This window comes from Empidonax traillii, unplaced genomic scaffold (assembly GCF_003031625.1).
Source record: "Empidonax traillii isolate 1590-97213 ecotype Southwest subspecies unplaced genomic scaffold, ASM303162v1 scaffold135:size1941959, whole genome shotgun sequence".
NCBI lineage: Eukaryota > Metazoa > Chordata > Aves > Passeriformes > Tyrannidae > Empidonax > Empidonax traillii.
Genome location: NW_020955328.1, coordinates 1,215,718 through 1,237,182, shown reverse-complemented (window position 1 = coordinate 1,237,182; position 21,465 = coordinate 1,215,718). Strand labels below are relative to the sequence as shown.

At 59.8% G+C, this 21,465-nt stretch overlaps 1 protein-coding gene across 1 annotated transcript; it reads left to right on the top strand.

Annotated features, from left to right (window-relative positions):
- Nucleotides 1-1,861: 1,861 nt before the first annotated feature.
- Nucleotides 1,862-21,120, top strand: CUEDC1 (CUE domain containing 1). The gene is made up of 11 exons (XM_027883843.1): nt 1,862-1,880; nt 14,051-14,512; nt 15,005-15,132; nt 15,958-16,084; nt 17,479-17,662; nt 18,055-18,138; nt 19,051-19,140; nt 19,528-19,621; nt 19,829-19,887; nt 20,207-20,277; nt 20,486-21,120. Exons 2-10 carry the CDS (start codon nt 14,222-14,224, stop codon nt 20,272-20,274), a joined length of 1,125 nt encoding a protein of 374 aa, XP_027739644.1. The 5' UTR covers nt 1,862-1,880; nt 14,051-14,221; the 3' UTR covers nt 20,275-20,277; nt 20,486-21,120.
- Nucleotides 21,121-21,465: the final 345 nt, after the last annotated feature.

Sequence of the window (21,465 nt, the reverse complement as noted above, 5' to 3'; positions counted from 1 at the left end):
GACCACTGGGCAAGCCAGGCTTATGATTCTTATAACTGTTATATTATTTTCGTCGTCGTTCTTCAGGTTTCTGGGCTATTCTGAATGAACCTGGTCTAGTGGAAGGTGTCCCTGCTCTTGCTGGGGGGTTGGAATGAGGTGAGCTTTGAGGTCCCATCCAACCCAGACCATTCTGTGGTCTTTTAAAAGTCCTGGGTTTTTCTTTAAGGAAGCATCAATGCTTTTTGAAAATCACACCTTTGGCATCTGCAGTCACTGCTTGTGTCAGAGCACAGACCTCTGCTTTCCTCCAGAGCATTTACAACCCCTGCCTCCCAACCAACCCCTTTAGTAAAAAAAAGGACATTTCATGAATGTGTGGAACCTTTTATTGTCCAGAGAAGTCAGAAATATTCCATTCACTTTTTCACTTAGTTGTTCTCACCAGCTGTCAAGACAAAACCGTTCATGTTCTATGTTTTCCGTGCAAGGCTTGTTTTTCAGGGAATTACCAATTTTGTTGGAACTGGCTGAATTACATTCACTATTTTAATTCTTCATAGCTGTGTATTTCTATTCCCATTTCTTTTTACTTCCTAGTGTCATTAGCAGCTAAGACCCATATCAAAGGGATATAAAACCGCCTGTTTTCCCCGAAACAAGCCTGGATTAGGAAGAGATTGCAGCCACCAAAGCTCGCTGCAAGGCTGTGCCTCAGAAGAGTCTGATCTGCGTTAACTTGGGGGAGAGAATGCTGTGGCACATGTTCCATAAGCACTGAAAGCCAAAGGTTTGCCTCCAGTGTGTTCCCTGTCAGAGCCACCCAGATCTTAACCCAGGATCGCTCAGCTCCCAAACACGGATGAAACAATTGAGTGGGAAAACCTCAGCATGGAGAGCTGTCCTGTCAGAGCCCTGGACATCCCCCACGTGGGCTTGGGCTCCAGCACCCACAGACTTGCATCCCAGCGGCCTTGCTGGCTGCAGCAGGGTGCTGTGGAAGCTGTGGTGCCCAGGGGTGTGGGTTCCTCCCACAGCGTGTCCAGGAGGTTTGGAGAGCTCTGACCCGCTGCCATTCGTGGTCTCGCTCTGGTCTCTGTGGAAGGGGAAGTGTCTGCCCTGTGTAAATGGGTTCCTGTAACTTGTAAGAGGAGATTGCTTCCCATCCTGAGCTGTCAGCTGGAGCGTGGGACATGGGATACGGCTGTTTTCTGCCTGTGCTCCAAGTGATGCTCTGTTACAACCCCATCTCTGATGCTCAGCCATGGGGCAGCAGCAGCATGTCCTCTTCCTTAACACGGGGCTGAGGGTCCAAGCTCCAGGAGCCTGGGACGCTTCTCATGTGTGGAGGAGGCTGAGCACCTGGAGAGCTGGGATCCATCCATCCATCCATCCATCCATCCATCCATCCATCCATCCATCCATCCATCCATCCATCCATCCTCGGGATGCTGCTCCCTCCACAGGCTGCCCAGGGGCCGGAGGTGCCGACGCCCGGGCTGGGGGTGCCAGGGAAGCCTGGGGACAGCGGGAGGGCCCGGAGACCCCCAGCCCCCGTCAGGTCAGGGGTGCCTCACCGCGGGAGGTGGCGGGGGCCGGGCGGTGCCGCCCCTCGGTGCCCCCGGGGGGACAGCGGGCCCGGGGTGGGGGGGGGGTGACCCAGCCCCAGAGAAACCCGCACGCCCCCCGCCCCCGCAGCCACTGGGCTCGGCCCCGCTCCCCGCGCCCCCCCGGCCCGGCCCGGCCCCGGCCCCGGCCCCGCCGCGCCGCCCCCCGCTGCCGGGCACGGCCGCCCCCGCCCGCCCGCCACGTACGTCTCCCGTCCCAGCTCCTTTCCATGGTTCCCGGCGTGACTGGAGCCGCCCGCCGCCGCCGCCCCCGCAGCGCGGCGCCGACCGCCGGTAAGGGGGGCGGGCCGGGCCGGGGCTCTTTGTGCGGCGGGCCGGGCTGGGCCGGGCTGGGCCGGGCTGGGCCGGGGCCGGGGCCGGGGCCGGGGCCGGGGCCGGGGCCGGACCGGGGCGGGCGGCGCCGCTCGGCCTGCGCGGGTCGGGCCCGGGGCCGCGCGGGCCCCGCCGGGCACGGCTCGGCCTCCACCGGGGCCCGGGCGGAGCGGCCGCGGTGGCGGCGGCGGCGGCGGGGCCGGGCCCGGGGCCGAGCCTGTTGCCGGCCCGCCCGGCCGCCCCTCCGCAGCCCCGGCCCGGCCCCGCCGCCGCTCCGGCCCCGCCGCGGCCCCGCGCCCGCCGCGTCCGGGAGGGTCCCGCGTGGGGAGCCCTCGGGGCGGTGGGGGGGCCGAGCCCACCGGCCCGGCCTGGGGTGAGAGTCCCGTCCCCGCGTGGGGCCGGGGGGCAGGACCCACGTCCCGCTCAGCCCCGAGCATCGCTGCTCCCTGAGCGTGACCCCTCCGTGCTCCGCGGGTTGGGGTTTGGTGGCTTCCTGCTGCTGGACAAACTCCCCATCCCCGGGCTCATGGGGCAGCTCCCTTCACACCCCGACAGCCCCGGAATCCCGATTTCCCCAGCATCCCAGCCGGGTGGGTCAGGGCTTGGGGCAGGAACGGCGGGGCCCTGGCGTGCCATGGCGTTGGTGGTCACCTGCTGGGGTCATTTGTGAACCCCCGTTCGGGTGTCCAGCCCAGCTTCCTTAAGGATGGAGGTGTCTCACACCCTCCATAAGGATGGAGGGCACTGTCCTGCCAGGCTGTTCCTCTCCCGGGGTTCCCGTCCAGCACCGAAATTGCCGCCGATGGGTTGTGGGCACACGGTGATGGGGAAGGGTACGGGGAGTTGCCTCTCCCGTGCAAGTTGGCGCTCAAAGCAGCGCTCTCCTGCACCGTCTGTCTCACAGGCGGGTTGGAAAGGCTCCTTTTTATTATTTTCTTAAAAAGCATTGGAGTCACACCTCCTCCTCACACCTCCTCCTGCTGCTACCGCTGACAACAAACACGGGGGCCGGAGCCATAAGGATTTCCGTGGGAGAGCTGCCATCCTGGGCTGACCCCCAAGGCTGCCAGTGGGGCTTTGCTGGCGGGGCTGCCCCACGGCTGGGGAAGCTGTGGCTTTCCTCACCTCCTCCTCCGTCTCTAACAACATAGGCTGAGTGGCATCTGCTCCGCTGCGAAGCTTTTTGTGGTTTTCATGGAGTTTTTCCTGTGGAAGTGCCTGGCTGGAGCACGGCACTGGGGCAGCGACACCCCAGGGGAGCCCTCTGGGAGTGGAGATTGGCCAGTGCTGTTCACGGGGTTACTGGGAAGCTTTTGGTGGTCCTTATGGCAGAGACGCTGCCATCAGCTCCTTGTTGTGCACCTGTGGCCTTTCCCACTATGTTATCCAACTACCTGGGCAGTGCCTGTCTCCTTGGTGAGGATGTGCCTGATGCCAGCAGAGCCCGACACGCTGATCTGTGGGTGCCCACAGTCCCTTCCCGGTGCCTAAGCCTCTGATTGTCAGCAGCATTTCTGTCAAAGGTGCCCATCCTCTTCCCAGCCACAGAGTTCCTGGGAAAGCTTTGACTTTTGCCGCATTTTATTTAAAAAGAGCTTTCACATACGAACAGAACACACTGATACCTGACCTGCTGCCCCGACTGGGTCTGTGGTGAGGCTGAGGTGGCTGTGCCGTGGTTCCCTCTGCCCCGGGGAGCAGCAGCTCAAGAGCGAGCACTTGGTGCTTATCTGCCTGCACAAACCCCCTCTGCGGGGGCACAGATAACGGGGGATGCTGTGGGCACTGGTGGGAGAGGAGCTGGAGGGTCATTCGTGCCCAGGGTCTGTGCCATGAGGGTAAAATCCCAGGATGGGTGGGGGCCATAACACTGTGGGTGCGCTTGCTGGCACATCTCAGGCTGCTTGTGGGCAGAGCTAGGAGGCTTTTGGATGGCACAAATTAATGATAATGATGATGGCAATTGATAACTATAAAATAAGAAAAAAGCTTGAAATAATAGCCCCGAGCCGTTGGCAGGTGTGCGAGGCAGAGATGGGTCTCTCTCTTGTGGTGTGGCCGGGGCGGCAGCAACTCTGGCACCATGGCCGGGGTGTGGAGGGATGTTGGCTGGAGCCTCATCTCTGCTCGGTGGCTCTGGGCTTGCAGCAGTGCTTTGGGACCAGGTTTTCCCAGGCCTCGGTCCCGGTTTTGGCTGTTCTGCCGGTTCCCTGGGGTCAGCACGGGGGCTGGGTGGGCACCGGAGCGAGGTGAGCCGGGACAGGGAGAGACAGCCGGGACGGCGAGACAGTCCCTGAGTGGAGAGGGAAGCTGGAAAGAGAAAGAAACCCACCCGGCTGGGTGGAAAGCTGGCTGAAAATAACAGGAAATGAGAACAGGGGGAACATCTGGGTCCAGCTCTTGCACCGCTTCCGACGGGCGCGGGGCGGCTGCTGCTGCCTGCGGGCGACAGCGGCCGCAACCCGGCCCCTCCATCGAGCAGCCTCGGCGGGGACATGTCCCCACCGCTGCTCCGGCAGCGCCGACCTGCCGCGCTCCCGGAGTGTCGGCCACCAGACACCCCGCTCCCGCCCCGGGGCTCCCGGAGGTGCCCGCCCGGTGCCCGCCCGGTGCCCGCCCGGTGCCGGGGGGCACAGGCTGCGCTGCCCCGTCCGCGGTGCCCTCGGCCCGCCCCGCCGGCCGCCTTTGATGCGGGTGAGTGGCAGGTCCATTGTGGCCCCTTTGTGCCTCCCTCGGTTCTCGGGTCCGCACAAAACCTGCCATGGAAACCAGAGCCAGCCGCTGCCCCAGGAAACCCGCAGGCGCAATTAGGAAATGCAAATAGGAATGCAAATCCCTGCCTCGCCTTCCAGGGCCCGGAAAGTTGTCCCCGGGCCACCGATGTCCCCAGGCCGCTAGAGTCCCCATCCGTGGGGACGGGGAAGGTGTTGGGGCAGGACCGAGCAGGGAGCAGGAGCTGGGCTGAACAGCTTTTGGGGTGCCTGGGGCTCTTTCCGGCTGCCCCGTGCTCAGCACTGGAGGGACCGGGGCATCTCGACCCGTGCTGAGCGGTGACTCATAGGTGACAATATGACATTGATATTTTTTTTCCATCCTCTCGGTTGCCCAGCGACAAACAAACAAACAAGTGTCTTAAAACCCAGAGTAATGGCCTCGCAGGAACTGTCCCCTCCTGCCACGGCTGGCGAGGCTGGCCCCACCATATCCTGGTCACTGGGGTCTGCCTGCATCTCGGGGGTTATTTTGGGGAGGTAACACTGTCCTTCCCTCACCCTCTGCTCGGAGGGTGTGAGCTCGCAGAGGGAAGGCAGTGCCTGCTCAGGGGTGAGGACCCTCCTCATCAAAGCCAGCAAGGTGGAAAAGGAGGTAAAATCCACCCAGGAGTAACTCTGGGAAGCACAAACTCTTCAGGTCTTCGTTTCTAAGTGACATTTATGAGCACTGGAGACTGGCTCTTCCTTAGGTCCCCAGAGGAGTGTGTGTGGGTGGAGGGGGGATAATAGGGCTGAGGAGGATGGAGAGTGGAGCAGTTAAGGGCGAATGCTTGTCTGAGCAATTCCCCTCCCTGGGAGGAAGCAGTCAGGTTTTCTTTTCCCATCTGCTGGAGGAGCTGTAGCTGGGAGCCAGGGAGACGAGGTTGGCACGTGGAGGGCATCGTCCACAGCAGTAATCCGTGTGGGGAATGGCAGATCCTTTATGGCCCAATCTGAGCCAGGCTGTGCTGCTTAAAACCAACCCTTGTTGAAGGCTTTTATTTTTCCAAGTTACAGCCCTGCATACTTTCCTGTCGGCAGCTGGAGTGGTGCGGGATGTGCATCCCCATTAGTGGTGCTTTTCTCCAGCCCTAGCCTGCTTTTATTGCTGGGAAATGAGCTCTGACTCCTGGAAGTGGTATTTCTTCCTTCTGCCTGACAGCTGGTCGATCCCTGCCCTCGCTCTCCCTTCCTCAGGGAAGGCACAGGCAGCTGGGCACGCAAGCACACCGGGATGGAGCCTGGCCGCTGTCCTTGGCATAGCAAAGCAGGGCTGAACAAGGGAAAATAGGGAGATCATCTCTGGAAAATGGAGGGAAGGGTGACTGGAAGTGGTGATGGAGATGGGTCACTGGTGTAAGGCAGTGGTGGTGACAGGGGACAGCCTTTGGGGAGGATCCCCAGCTCCTGGAGCCTAAACTGTTGTTTCTAAAATCCTTGTGGCTTTTAACCTCCCTGCCTGGTGACTGCCATGGTCAGGCCAGTGCAGATCAACCGGGATGGGATGGTGACAAACTTAAACATAATGAAAGAGAAGCGAGATAGGATTTTGAATAAGAACGTGATCTGTTTGGGTATCTGAGCCCAGGACGTGGTTGGTGACAAAGTGGGCAGCAAGCAGAGCCACTGCTGGGGGTCTGGGTCCCCTCACTGCCCAGAACCAGGGCTGTGCTGGCGCAGGAGTGATTCTGCTGCTGAGGAGCCTGAGAGCTTCTCTGAGCGCTGCCCTGGCTTCAAATGCAGGTTCGTGTCCCATGTAGTTTCTGTGTATATCTGTGATGTGCTGTGATGGAGCAGAAGGAAAGGAGCAAAGTCAATATTTCGCCTTTTGGGGCTTTTCTCCGCCCTGTGAGCCGCGTTGTGCCGGGATGGAGCAGCCTGTGCTGGAGGCTGGCAGGAGGGGCCTGAGGCAGGGTGTTAATTAAATACCTGTCCCTGGTGAGGTGTAGCCTTTCAAGCAGGTTCTCCTCTGCTGAGCAATGTCACCCTGCATGAGGGAGGACAAAAGCCTGGTGCAATTACAGTGTGAGCCGTGTCCCAGGACAAGGAGGGTAGCGCCCGGATTGTCGGCTCGGCACTTTCCCGGGATAGCTACATCAGCCATATGGCTTAGTGACTCATTAAAAAAACCCCTCCTCTGTTTGTGACTTAATTAGTCCCTTTCTCTCCCTCTGCCTTGGCTCTCAGCGACGAGCATGGTGCTGAGGCACTGTGGGGTGAGCGGGACCCAGCCGGGCCTGCCCTCATCCCGGGTGCCAGGGACGGGTGGCCATGGGGTGGCCAGTGCATGGCAGGAGGGCATGGGGCAGGGTCATCTGTGCTGGCTTTGTGCCACAAATCACTGCCGTGCTGTTAGTGAGGGGCTGACAGGGGGGAGCTCAGGGGGGAAGCCCTTGTCCCCTCCCCGGGGACCCGGCAGGCTGCAGATGTGCTGATGGAGGGGCAGGACCTTCCCACATCCCCCGTGGGTCTCACCACTCACACAGCGTGGAAATCCAGGTCCTTTCCTCCTCCCTGGCTGTGGGTTGGTCCCCGAGGGAAGGGGGATCACGGCAGCCACGCTGTGATCACCTTTAAATCTTCTCAGCAGCCCCTCTGGCCAGGGCCCTGTCCTGGTGAATAATTCACCGTGTGCCGGCAGGGAGAGTTTTACTCCACTAATTTTGTTTCCATAGAAACTCGTGCAGTCTGTGCTCCGGAGCCTCGGGTGAATCAATACGGGATTTTTCCTTTGCACAGTGAGCGATGGCCCTTAAACCCTGCCGGCAGGAGAGCTGGAGGCTGGGCCTGGTCTGCGCTGCCCATCCCTGCCCGTCCCTGCCTGTCCCTGCCTTTGCAGGAAGCCCAGGGCCAAATCCTGCAGAGATGCTCTGCACCAGGCTGGAGCAGGGTCAGCCCAGTCTAATCCCAGTCCGTTCCAGTATGTTCCTGCAAAAAGCTGGAGGGGAAGTTTCTGCCTCTACTCAGGCTCTTTCTCCCTTTTCCCCCTCCTGTCCTTTGACTTCTGTGACCCTTGACCTATCACAGCAAATTAGCAACTGGGAATAAGCCAGGCTAATTATCCAGGGAGCAGGGCTGGCCCTGCCTGCAGCCTGTGTTCGTTTTCTCCCACTCCCCTTTCGGTGCTCTCTGCCCAAATCTAACCCAAAAACCACCTGGCAGTGACTCCTCAGCACGCCCTGCCCCGAGCCCAGCCCCAGGGAACGTCACACACCTTTGTCTCCGCAGGAATTTCTATTTTCTTTCACTCCCAGCTGCTTCCCGAGGCTTTTGTGCCGGGCTGGGAGCACAAAGGGAGAAGAGGGATAAGCAGTTGGAGATGGGTTTGTGTGACATATGGCGCGAGGGCTTTGCACGGCAGCCGGTGCCGGGGGGACACACGGGGGTCCTGGGCTTCCCTCCTGCCAGGCCTGGCGTGGGCTCTGAGGCAGGGGGTCCGTGGTGGGCGCAGGGCTGTGCCGTGGGACGGCGGCAGTGCCGGCTCTGGCTGTGCCGCTGCCGCGTGCGCCGCTCCAAAGCTCCGAGCTGATCCTTCGGCTGGGCCGCGCGTGTTTGATGTCGGCGGTGAAAGCCGGAGGAGGAAAGGTCACCGACACCAGCCACCTCCCGGAATAATCTTATATCAGCCTCCCTGCTTTGGGCAACCTCGTGGATCTAATTTATTACACGTTGATGCGAGATGGGGTTGAGCAGAGACGCAGTTAAACCGTACAAAGGGATGCCGGGTCACTTTAATCGCTCACACTTGCTTGACCTATTTTTTTTTTAATCCCTTCCTGGAAACCTTATTTCATGTTTGAATTCCCTCAACTATTTTAGGAATGTCGTCCTACCAAGATCAAATTACCTTCAATGAAACCAGTGCAAGGCGGCCTCGCAAGGCAGGCGACTTTTTGGATGAGGCTCCAGTTCTACCTCATTAATGTAGGCTTAGCTGGGGGGGGCTGTGGTCCTGGCATGGAAAACGTGTGAAAGCCAGGGATTAGCAGCACAATGCTGAGGGGCAGGGGGTGGCTCTGCCTTGCTTGGCAGAGAGGGCTTGGGGGCACCAGGACCCCCTGGCAGCCCTGCAGATCCTGCTGCATCCCAGCGCTGGCAGGGGGAAGGTGGGTGCTGCTCTGGGGGGGCAAGGGGTCCCCAGTATAGCCCTGCCCGGCTCTCCTGTCCCAGCTGTGTGTCCCTCAGGTTTTATCTGTGTTTCATTGGTTTAGGAGCCAGCTGGGTGCTGTGGAGGGCTGACATCTGGTCAGCTCACAAAGGGCTCCCATAAATCTGTCCGGGAGGAGGGAATGGCCATCACGGCTGGGAGAGCACTGGGTGTCCTGAGGCAGCAGCAGCCACTGCTTCTCTGAAAGGTGGATGTGGAGCATTCAGAGTGCAGGTCTGGCCATGGGCTCCCCAGCAAGGCCATCAGGTGAGAGCACCTGAGCAGGAATGCTGCCAGTGCCCAGTGTTGGGACCAGGATCACTCCATGGCTCTCCTGGCTGCTCTGCTCTCAATCGCTGCTCTCAGAGCCAAGAGGGGAATTTCCTGGTGCAGAGAGGTATGTGCTGCACAGGCTCCCAAGCAGGGCTTACTTGTGCTTGCCTCCCTGATTGCTTTCGCTTTGAAAAGGGCTTAAACTCAGCCATTTTAATATGCAGTAGAGTAACTCTTAAAGGGGATCCTCAGGTGCTTATTTGTTTCCGTGGAAAAGGATTTGCTGGCAGGCAATTTTCCCAGGCTGCGGGCCCAGGAGGGGTGCTCAGCATCCCCTGAGGTGGAGAGGAAGGTGATGAGGGGATTTGGGAGAGACTGAGGGGGGCTCATCCTGCACATCCTTGGCAAGTTTGCTGTTAGACACTGGTATAATTTTTGTTCCTGGTCCTTTACTTTTCATCCCAATTTCTATCCCATTATAGTCACACCTGCAGCTGCTGAACAGTTCCCAGACTTCTCATTCCCATATTGAGCAATCCCTTTTCAGGAGCCTGGCTGCAGCAGAGCTCAGCACATCTGCTCTGGCCAGAGCCATTATTTCTGGTTTAACATCCCTAGTTTTGAGACTTCCTCCAAGAGTGTTCCCTCCAGGAGCTGGGGGGGCTGTCGGCCCTCGTCTCCAGATAATCCTGTGCATGGAAACGCTTCTGCACGTCTGCTCTGCACCACAGGCCCGGCAGCTGCTGCCGAGTGAGGGGTGCCCTGGGGGAGCTGGGGAGTGCTGGGCTGGGGGGAACCAGGGCTTGAGGATCCCCCCTTCCTGGCTGCAAACAGGGGCCACAGCTCGGCGTGTTTTCAGGGATGATCTGCAAACACAGCGTGGCAATAGCAGGGGAAGAGGGCCCAGGCTGGCTCAGCAGCGTTTGAGCAATCCCATCTGCTGTCTGAGCCGCAGCAGACACTGGGGAAGGGAATATTCTCGTTTGCACTTGGTGCCAAGGCTCTTCCCCGAGCGGCGAGGGCTGCGAGCGATCAGTCCCGCTGCTGTTGCAGCTGCTGGCTGCTTGACTCTGTGTTCCTCACAGAGGGCTGTGTTCCTCTCAGAGGGCTGTGTTCCTCTCAGAGGGCTGTGTTCCTCACAGAGCCCAGCAACTGTTGTTCCCAGCGCGACATGACCGCTCTGACCGAGCCCCGGGATTATCCGGCTGCTCTGCGCCGTTCCCGGGTGGCTGATGGGAGGCAGCCTGTGCTCCTTGCACTGTGCCCGGAGCCCCCCAGGCCACCCCTGCACGGGAAAAGCCCAATTTTGGGAGGCACCGAGTGCCCAGGCAGGCTGTGAGCATCGTCCCTCCCCGTGAGCTGCACTGAGGGTTCCTCCTGGCTGCGAGGTCTCGCTCTTGGCTCTGGCTGGGATCTGAATTGTGCAAGTCTTGGCAGCTTGGGTGGGAGAAGAGCTGGGTGCAGCCCTGGGCTGGCACGGGGCAGCCTCCTCCCGAGGTCAGCTCGTGTTTGGTCACAGTTTCTGGTTTTAAGTGGTGATCTCGGGGCAGGAGCTGCACACAAAGGTGTTGCCAGTGCTTGAGCACAGCCTGCAGCCATGGGGGTCTGTGGGACAGCATCCCTCACTGTCCTGGCTGCGTGGTGACACCAAAACCTGCCTGGGCATTTTCAGTACCAGCCCCATCCCGGAGCACAGAGGCCCTTGGATAAAAGCTGGTGTGGATGTGGCATCAAGGCAGCCCTTTCTGTGGGGCTGGCACTGGGATGTCACCTGGCACTTTCCCCATGGTGCAGGTCAGTGCTGGGACAGCCACCAGCGCTGGATGCTCAGCTGGGCATTGTCACTGTGTCCCCAGGGCGAGCCAGGACTGGGCACTGCCCGTGCCCTGCCAGGACGGGAGGATTTAGGCCATGGTGGGGGGCACAGGGGCAGTGCCAGCCCCACCGGTGTCCCTGCTGCCACCTCGCCTCTCCCTGCGACCCGGGGACGGGGACACGCGCGCCCGGAGCTTGCAAAGCCTTTAAGCTCCTCCTGTGATGGGCACAGCAGAAGGGTGAAGGATTACGCCTGTGCCCGGGTTTGGGTGAATGAATAACAGCATTCAGGGTCCTTCCTGCAGGAAAACAGGGCGAGAGCTGTTTTCAAGCGGGAAGAAAGTTGATCAGGCAGCAGCCAAACGAGTGATCACAGCCCCGTTCTGCAGATGGGGGCACGGGGCAAAGAGGAGCCCAGCCCGTGCCCCAGGCACAGCCGTGCTCATGCCTGGGCTGCAGTCAGACACCAGCTGCTTCTTTCCTTTTTTGGGAAATCCAAAGGATTTTGCTTTTCCTGGCATCTTCCCAGCCCCTCACTGACATCACAGCAATAAGGGCCAGGAGCATGCTGAGCCCCTTCCCTGGGGGTCCCACTGCCCTCCCCATTGCTCACCTGAACATGCTGCTGCAGACACGCAGGAACTGGGGAGGATCCTTGGGATACAACTACCAGCTGATCTTTTAAGTCAACTCGTGCCAGTGAGGGGACTTGCTTTTCCCCGGATTTTTTCTTGTGCTGGTGTAGTGGTTTGCATTTAAAATGGACTTTTAAAAAATGGACTTAAAAGCCTTCATTTGTGGTGTTTCACCACTGTCACCTCTGCCCACGGTGGTGTTTACCCACAGGGCATGTGGAGCTGCCCTGGCACCAGCCACACCTCGGTGTTGCCAAAGGTGTCCTTTGCAGCAGCCCCTGCGAGCCCCGACCCCCCCAGGGTGTGTGTCAGGGCTGGGAAGGTCCCAGCCAGCACATTCCCTCGGGACTGTTTGAAGCCAGATGTGCAGCAGAGCCTTTTGGGTGTATAAATGTCTTGTCCCCATCCCTGATTTCGCTCATCTTCTGACCAGAAGCTCTCTGCTGCTCGGCACGTTGTCCCGCTCAGTCACGCTATCCAGCACTTCCAGAGGGCTGTCCCAGGCTCTCGTGCAGTGTTCACTAACACCTCCCCAGAGCAGAGGGGTTGGCATCAGGAGAAGCCCAGAGGGGTGGCAGGGGCATTGCCAACGCCTGGCGTGGTCATGGCCCTCATGGTTACAGGGAAGACCTTAAATACACACTCAAAGACAAATGCTAGGAGACAAAGACCTCTCCAGCCACAGATGCTCCTTGTTACTTTATAGATCTGATGATTTTTAAAGAGATCTAGGGATTTGCAGCCTGATTCTGGGGGCTGATTTTGCTGTTGGAGGTTTATGGGCTGGCATGGCATTTCTGAGCCAGCAGTTCTCCACAGGAACTCTCGTCTCCGTTCGTGGATGGTGTGTGTGTTTGCAGTGTATTCAGTCTAAGCTGTGTTTTCCTGGGTGTCCAGGCTCTTTCACCATCCTCTTGGAGCAGCCAAATCTTTTAAGGAGGTGTGTACCCCGTGAATGTGTTACAACTCAATTTAATACGTGACTAAACCAGCCATGCAATATTGCAATTAAAGTCTAATTCCAGAGGTGTGAACAATGCCGGGCTCTTTGCTGGGAATGAGTCAGGGGAGCGGAGGAGGAACCAAGCAGCAGCATTTTATTAATTGACTCCAGCGGATTTATTTGTCCTCGGTGAACAGAGCCGGGCAGAGCTGTTGGAATTGCTCCTGCTCCATGCCCTGCTCCTGCAAGCCGGAGCAGATCCTGGGGACAGAGCACAACAGCGGGATGGAGACAGTTCCTGGCTGAGAATCGCTTACACGGATACTATCAGTGAGCAGGAGCGAGCTGGGGGCTCCTGGTGCTGTTTGGAAATGGCCCCTCGTGCCCAGCAGTGAACCTGCTGCTGCTTTTCCACGGGTCCTGTCCCACAGGGCAAACAAATGCCACGGGAAGTGGCCCTGGCCGGGGACCCTGTGGCACCGTGCTCAGCCCGGGGACCCTTGGCCGAGGTGCAGGGTCTGGTCAGGTGCTGGTGCTGATGTTTGCACGGGGCTGCTGTTGGTGCATCCAGATGCAAATGCTTCCAGGATTACAAAAAAGCCAGGGAAGGAGAGCGGAGCAGGAATCCCCTGTGACTCCTCTGGTACCAAGCCAGAGCAGCGCTGTCCCTGGGGATGAAGGCCGGGGTTTAACCAGCGTGGCAAAAGTAAACCTGCTCCCAGAGTTCCCGCTCAGTTCCCCACGTTTTTTAAGTGTGTTTTGCTCTCAGCAGCCCCTGGAAGCCCCTGGGAAGCCCTTGGAGCAGCTCAGGGCTGTGAGCCGAGGCCAGGCGAGCACTGGGGACGTGGCTGTCACACACGGCCTGGCTCTGGGCAGGGCAGAGCCCGGCTGACCTTCAGAGGTGACTGCTCCTCCTAATGGCTTGGAATCTGATTATACCCTGTTCTGCTAAGAAATGTGCTTGGCACGTTCTTCTGCATTAAATACCATTTAGGGACAGTTATCCTGAACTCTCTGCCTGCTGCTTAGGAAAAAGCCTTTGAAAATGATATTATGGATCAAAAGTGTTCCTGGGGTAATTCTGTTTCAACAGTGGAGTTAATCCAGAACTGAATTTGGCCCTGCATTTCCAAAGGAGAAGCAGTAGCTGTATAATCTGTTTATGGTTTTAAAGTGAATGTTAATCTTGGATTTGGTGGCTTTTCCAAAGAGTCGATTTGCCGTGCCGCACAGCATTTTAGCCCCCTGCTCTGACACTCTCTGAGCTGACTCCACGTTTTATTTTAAAGAGCGATTTTACTGTGTTTATAAATACATGTCAAGCATGGAAACGTTAAATCTGGGCAGCCCTGGGCAGTGGAAGTAATGCCATTTTTCTTGCCCTGCCTTTTGTTTGTGGAGCTCCCGGCACGGCACATCCTCGCTCCGGCGTGCCAGGGATGGGACAGTCCCAGGAGGACGCAGTGGGATGGGTGGAGTGGAACCGAGTGTCCCTGGATGAGATGGGGACCTGGCAGTGTCTCGGGGCGCTGTCCCGTGGGTGATGCTCTCCCTCTGCCCCGCAGGTGGGAGGATGCCGCAGCGCGCCGGGGGCTGACCCGCGGAGCCGCCGGCTGCGGGGAGCGGGACCCCCGCCGCCCACCCATGGTCCCCGCTGGCCGCCGGGGCAGCCCCCCGTGAGGAGGGCGGCGGGCACAGCAGCACCGTGGCCGCCGTGCCCCCGCAGCCGCCCCGCCATGACGAGCCTCTTCCGCCGCAGCAGCAGCAACGGCGGCTCCCGCGGCGGCTCCTCCGCCCAGGAGCTCAACAACAGCCGCCCCGCCAGGCAGGTCCGGCGGCTGGAGTTCAACCAGGCCATGGAGGACTTCAAGACCATGTTCCCCAACATGGACTACGACATCATCGAGTGCGTCTTGAGGGCCAACAATGGCGCCGTGGACGCCACCATCGACCAGCTCCTGCAGATGAACCTGGACGGCAGCGGCTGCGACGACAGCTCGGACTCGGAGGACAGCATCCCCCCCGAGGTAACCTGGGGGGCTCCCCTGCCTGGGCTGCCCCGACTGGGCTGTCACGAGCAGGCCCCTCAGTCTCATCCTGCCTCCCTGCTGCCTGGGCACGGTGCTGCTCGGCCGCTGCAGGTGGGCAGAGGTCCGAGGGCCTGTTCAGCCGGTCTGGAGGGCACAGCCTGCCTGGTGTGTCCTGGGCACTGCTTGGGGCTCAAGCCAAGGTGCTCTCCCCACTCCCTCCTACCCCAAAACCCAACAAGGACCCTTTGCTGCTGCCAGAGGGACTCTGCAGAGCTGTGTGCACCCAAGGACAGGCTCACCCACGCTCACCCCTTGAGCAGCACCTCTAAACTCGATCAAACCCCCTGGTGCAGGGACCATTGCCACGAGGTTGATCCTCATCCCCTGCAGTGTCGTTCAGCCCGTGCTGTCCGTGCCGCTGCACTGAGGCCCTGGCCCACTGAGGAGCATTTCCCTCTCCTGCCCTCACCCCACCCTCTCACCCCGCAGATCTTGGAGCGGACCCTGGAGCCGGATAGCTCGGATGAGGAGCCCCCTCCCGTGTACTCCCCTCCTGCCTACGAGAGCCAGGCGTTCAGCAGCCGCTACCCCCGCGCGCCACCCACCCCCCCGCCCAGGTGAGCCCCCAGCCCCGCACACCTCCTGCTCCTGGTGCACCCTGTGCCAGTCCCGGGGGTCAGGCTGCCATCAGCTGGCCCTGGCACGGGGTATCTGACCCCAGTTCGTTGGGGTCGGGTGGGATGGAGACGAGGGAGATGAATGAAGCTCACAGCTGGCTCAGCAATCCCTGTGAGGCCCTAAAACATGAACAGCTGAGGGGCCTGGAGAGCTGCTCTGGCAGTGTGTGGAATGGCAAAAATGAGCTGCTGGGGGCGGGGAGCGCTCGCCCCCGCTCACAAACACCAGGTGCTGGGCAGCCGGGCTGTGTGGGGCTGCAGCGGGAGCTGAGCCCAGGGCACTGAGCCCCGGGGTCTGTGCCCCAGCAGCACCACCGTGGCTGGAGCTGTGGGACCCCTGTGTGGTGCCCTGGCCACCCCTGTGCCAGCCCCTCGGACAGGGGCTGTGCAGGCTGGGTGTGACATCTGGTGAGAGACCTTCGTCAGCTTCGTAGGCAAATCCCTGCAGTGCTGGGGCTCCACCAGGCTGGTCTTTGGGAGTCTGAGTGAAACAGGGAGGAGGAGGAGGAAATCCCAGCCTGCAAAGTCACAGGGCAAGGCTTGAAATGCAGCTCCCAGAGATTCCAGTTGCACTAGGAAAGCCTTTCACTCTCCAGAGCTGACACTAACACCGCAGGTTAGGGAAGCGTGCTGGGGTGTCCTGGTTCCCAGGACTGCTGGTGGAGCTGGGTAAGCGCTGCTGTGCCAGGCCCTGTGCCCCACTGCTGTGCCAGGTGTTGGTGGGTTTCTCCCTCACCAAAGGGGCCGTCTGTGCTTGTCCCACAGGACGGACGTGCCAGGCCCCGGCAGCACCCCGGCACCCGGGCACTACAGGAACTGGAACCCGCCGCTCCTGGGCAACCTCCCCGAGGATTTCCTCCGCATCCTGCCCCAGCAGACAGCCAGCACGCAGGTGAGGCTTGCTCCCCTTTCCAGCCTGCATCCCAGCTCCACAGAGCAGCATGGAGCACTGACTCCCTTTCTCAGCCACCCTGAGCTGCAGCACCAGCACTCTGGAAGCATCTGGGTGTGCACTAAACTGAAAGTCTTGGAATATGTCTTGTTCAAGGCAAGAATGAAGTGGGCAAGGTGTGAAAGGGGAATCTTGCATATTTGTCTTGCCATTATCTCAGTGATTAGTGCCAGAAATGCCACTTGCCAGAAGCACCTTGTATCTTCAATTATTTGAAAGTCTCACCTGCTGCCCTGGACCAGTAACACTGCAGGACCAGCGGCACTGCTGGGGCACTCGGGGGCTGCTGCAGTGGAACTTGGGTGGGAAAGCTGGTGCAAGCCAGAGGATTTGCCCCTGGGAAAGCAGAGTCCCATGTGCTTCATGGCAGTTTTGAAGCCACCAGGTTTGGGTGCCCGCAGCAGGGCAGGCAGTGGGCAGCACCCTGTGGGGAACAAGCAGCCCTGGCACAGAGCACACTGGGCATCCAGCTCAGCTCCAGGCATGCTGCAGTCTGGGGTGTCCTCAGCCCTTTGCTAACACTGTAAATGGGTCCAGCACCCTCCTGGCATGGTGAGGGCCTGGAGGGGCTGCAGAAACCCTGCTCCTCCCTCCCTTTTTGCCTCCAAAGGCAGCCTGCCACGTTTTCATGAATGATTGCCCTGCAAGTTGAGCTTCGTGGGCTCTATTACCTTTCTGGGAATAGGAGTGTGCCAATTCATTTGGGCTCAGGGGGAGGAGAGGAGCAGCTGCCCTTTTCTTTCCCCGGTAATTGTGTGCTTTTGCTTTTTATGGCTCTCTGGGAGCAGCTACAAATCAGATAAATATTGCAGGCAAGGCTGAGGTTGTGCTGCAGCGTGGGGCTGTGCTGCTCCCCAGGTGCGAGGCGTGACGTGCCTCACGCAGGGACGTTTGTCAGCAGGAAATTGCAGACTCTGCTTTTTTAGAGATGGGAAATAAAAGCAGCAGTGCTGGCTGAGACCCTTCTCTTGCCTGTGGTGGTTAACTTTATAACCCCATGGTATAAAGTTAAAAATTTGGGCAGGCCTGTGCTTGGCACAGGAGCACTTCTGGCTCCGAGAGGTTCCCCTGGGGGATGTCGGCCCCCTCTGTCCTGTCCCCCCTCCCGGTGGCCAGAGGCAGCGATGCCCTGTCCCCTTTGTCCCCTTTGCAGCAGCACCATCCTGGGGGGACAGTGCTGTCCCAGGGACCTGCAGGGGAGCAGCAGTCAGTGGCTGGCTGGGCTGGGCTGAAGGGTGACAGGGCCAAAAGGCCAAGTAGCCCAAGGCACTGGTGCAGGGACCCCCGGGCACTGAGACCACCAGCCCAGCTGTGCCGTGTCTGCCTCCCTGCAGGGCTCCCACGGCTGCAGGCAGCCCCTGCCGAGGGGGCTCGTCCCACGGGGCCAGGGCTCCCTGGAGCAGGAGCGGCGCTGGAAGCAGTACCTGGAGGACGAGCGGATCGCACTCTTCCTGCAGAACGAGGAGTTCATGAAGGAGCTCCAGAGGAACCGGGATTTCCTCCTCGCCCTGGAGAGAGGTGAGAAGCACCTGCAGAAACCTCTGTTTTTTGGCTGTGTGCCCACCCCGTGGCACTTGCAGAGCCCAGCAGAATCCATAGCGAGGAGCTTTGGAAATGCCCTCTGAGCCCTCCCCTGGCTGTGCACCCTCCCCAGGTGCTGGCAGGCCTGAACTGCAGAGAGTTTTCCCATGACTGCTCCTTCCCTGTCACCTCGCTCCTTCCCAGTGAGCTGGTTGCTCATCCAGTGCCACGGGAAGGGTGTGGGTGGTTTTACTGCTGCTGAGGACGGAGCTGCCCTTCCCCTCCTGAGCTGTCCCTTGGCAGCCACGGGGCGTGAGGGCAGAGGGGAGGGAGCCGCGTGCTCCGCCCGAGGGTCTGATCGAGCGGGCGCTGTGCTTTCTGCTTTTCAGATCGATTGAAATATGAGTCCAAAAAATCCAAGTCAAGCAGTGTTGCTGTCAGCAACGACTTTGGTTTCTCCTCTGTATTATCAGGTAACTTCCAAGGCACTCGTGAGCATCATCTCTCTGCAGCAGGATGCCCCACGGGCCCTGCATTCCCCAGCCCTTGGCCCAGCTGCCTCCAAAGTGGCTATGGGGGGAGGAAATGGGCTGATTCCTCCCTGCTGCCCCCCCAGCACAGGAGAGGAGCTGGTGGGTGATGGGAACGGCTGCTCCTGCCCTCCCCTCGTGGAGGTGCTCCCGCATCCTGCCTCTGTCCATCCCTGTCCCCCCTTGCCTGGGCTGGAGCAGAGGATTGTGCCTGGGAGGCATAACGACTGTTCCCGGGTAATCCTGATTAACCTCTGTGAGGGAGCAGCTGCCCAGAGTCAGAATTAGAGCTGGTGTCTGTCGATGGCCCCGTGCAGGGTCGGGTGAGACGCAGTGGCAGGGCAGCCTGGCAGAGCTCCAGCTGGGCACACGGACCTGGGGAAGGGGCATGGCCCAGCAGGCACAGGGACATGGCTCTGGGGGTCTCTGGCCCACCTGACCGAGTTGGAAGTCCTGCTCCTGATGTGGTGACCCTGCTGTCCTGGGTTCCACGATCCAATACCCAGAGTGCAGGCAGTGCCCAGGGTAATTTGGGGCTGCTGTGCCTGGAGCAGCACAGAGGGAGGTGCCTGTGCTGGGTCTGAGCCACTGCTCGCCCCACGTCCACTCATGGGGGGATCACGGTGAGGGTGGGCTGCAGGCCCACACCTGCACCCACCAACACAGGGCTGTGTCTGCTGAGGGCCCTTGTCCAGAGCCAGCCCCGTGTGGCAGTGCCCTCGTCCCTCCTGCTCTGGCTCAGCTGTGCTCGTGGCAGGGCCGTGCTTTGCTAGCGCTGGAATTGGGTCGTGGAAGTGGTTTGTCTCAAGTGTCCCCTCATCACACACCCCCAGTGACCAGATGTTTGCCTTGCAGGTGATGTAGCCCCCTCTGTAACCAGCGAGGCCGGCGGTGCCGTGTCTGACGATGCCTTATTCCGAGACAAATTGAAACACATGGGCAAATGTGAGTGGGTGTGCAGGCTCCGTGCTGGCAGCAGGGTGCCCAGGAGGGCTGGAGGGGAGCTGGGAGTGGGGGAGTCAGGGGGAGAGGTGGCAGCAGTTTCCACCTGCATTTCACAGCCATGGGCTGGTGCATCCCCACCCTGTGGTGCTGTCTTAGGCCTTGCCAGTGGCAGGATGCTCCTGGGCTGGACATCAGAGCGGGTGGGACAGGGACACCCAGTCCTGCCACCCCAGTTCTGCGCTGTCCGTGTTCCCAGGCAAACCCAGGGCATCAGCACAGGGTTGTGGGTGGCTCTCACGCCTTGGCCCTGCCTGTCTCCTCCCCATCACACATGGCAGCTTCAGGAAGGTGTTGGGGCGAGACCCTCACCCAGTTCCTTCCTTCCAGCCACGCGCAAGAAGCTGTTTGAACTCGCCAGAGCCTTCTCCGAGAAGACGAAGATGAGAAAATCAAAAAGAAAACACTTGTTGAAGCACCAGGTGTATCCTAAAAGGGAACTGGGGGAGGTCTGAGACAACTCAGGGCTGTCTGAGGACCCTCACTCGGGTGCTCCCAGGGCTCCCCAAGGGCACGGTGTGGGCAGAGCCCCCCGGCTGCCCCGTGGCTGGGCCGTGGGATGCGAAGGGGGATTTTGGTGCCACAGCCACCTCCCGGCCCCACAGCTGGTTTTCCTTAGCGGGGGGTGCAGGATGGGGACGGCGGCTTCCACGGCAAATCTCCTGGACGACGTGGAAGGCCATGGATATGGTAAGGAACGCTGTGCCGTGATGGGTGTGCTGTGCTGGGCGTGGCTGGTGCTTGGCCTCGGGTCGCTCTGGGGATGGTCCAGGAGTGACCACCTGGCAGAAACGCCCCTGTGAGCCAAAACCCCCTTCTGGTGTTCTCAGTTATGGCAGAGAACCCCAGTGTCCCACTGGGAATTGGATGTCTGAGCAAGGAAATCTCTGCCCCGGGACAGGGGCTGGGCTGCCTCCCCCTGGGGCTCCTCCCTGGAGCTGGGCCATGGTGCAGTGGAGGTGTCCTGGTGTGGAGGTGGCTCCAGCCCCTGCCTGCCTCTGCCTTTCAGATGAAGACTTCCAAGCACGGAGGCAACAGCTCCGGGAGGAGGAGGAGACGCCAAAGGAAGGGCAGTAAATGGTGAGAGGCACCCGGGGATGTGTGGGAATGGTCCCGTCCATCTGTCCTGGCTGGAGGAGGGGCCACGTGCTCTGGGTGGGTCCAGAGGGTGTCTGGGTGGGGACAAGCCCATCGGTGGCTTTGGCTGTAACAGCCCCACGTGCTGGTCATGGTGCAGCTGAGGCTGAGCACGTGCTGTTCTCCTTCCCTCCCCTTCCCCTCCCTGCAGGTCCCAGCACTGGGGTTTCTTGCTGGCACAGGACGTGCAGGAGGCTTCATGAGGAGATGGCTGGAAAAGAGAAAAACCCACCCAACAAATCACCCAGATTTTGGCTGTTCCCCCTCCGCTGCTGTACTCCTCCGAAGTACAAGTTTTGAAGTGAGGCACAGTGTTTTCTTACCAGCGGTTTGAAAACAACGTTTTCTATCCAGAAAATCAGCCAAAAAGGAAAAAAACAAAAGAGAAAAAAAAAGGAAAAAAAAAAAAGTGGGCAGCTGCTGCGAGCAGCTGTGGAGGAGCCAGTGGAGCTCAGAGCGGGGAGGAGCAGGCCCGCCTGCTCTCTCGGTCCGAGGAGGAATGAAATCAGTCGTACTAACGAGGATCCGTTCACACGTGGGGTCTGCGGGGCCGGAGCACTCCTGAACATATCTGTAGTGGTCTGATGCGACTTCACTCTGCGCACACCGGAACAAAAACCACGTGAGAAAGGGAAGCTAACAGCCGTTGTCTATTATTGCTAGGAGTAATGAGCAGAGATTCAGATCAGGTAATAGTCAAATAATATAAATTGTTTATAAAGGAAAGGCCTTCTTTTCCTAGGCGTTTCACTTTGAATTAAACCTTTGCCTTCAGCATTGCTACAACTGCCTTGAAGTTGGGACGCTTTGTGCCGCCGCGGGGCAGCACCAAGGGCTGGATTTCGCACCGGTTTAACCCTCTCTGATGCAGCAGGACACGACCCACGGGGTTTGGGGTGCCGGGGGTGGTCCTGGAGCCTGGAAGCTTCAGGGATGCCCCCGCTGTAGTTGAGAGGCAAAGCCCGAGCCGGGTGTTTGCGAGGCTGGTGGAGGTGTTTTCAGCACGGAGAGTTTGTACAAGGGCTTGGGGACACTGCTGGGTCTGGTGCGGGGCAGGAGCAGAGCCCCTTCCTCGTGCCCACAGCGCCGGAGTCGCTGCAGCTCTCGGAGATGCTGTCAGGCTAAAAATAA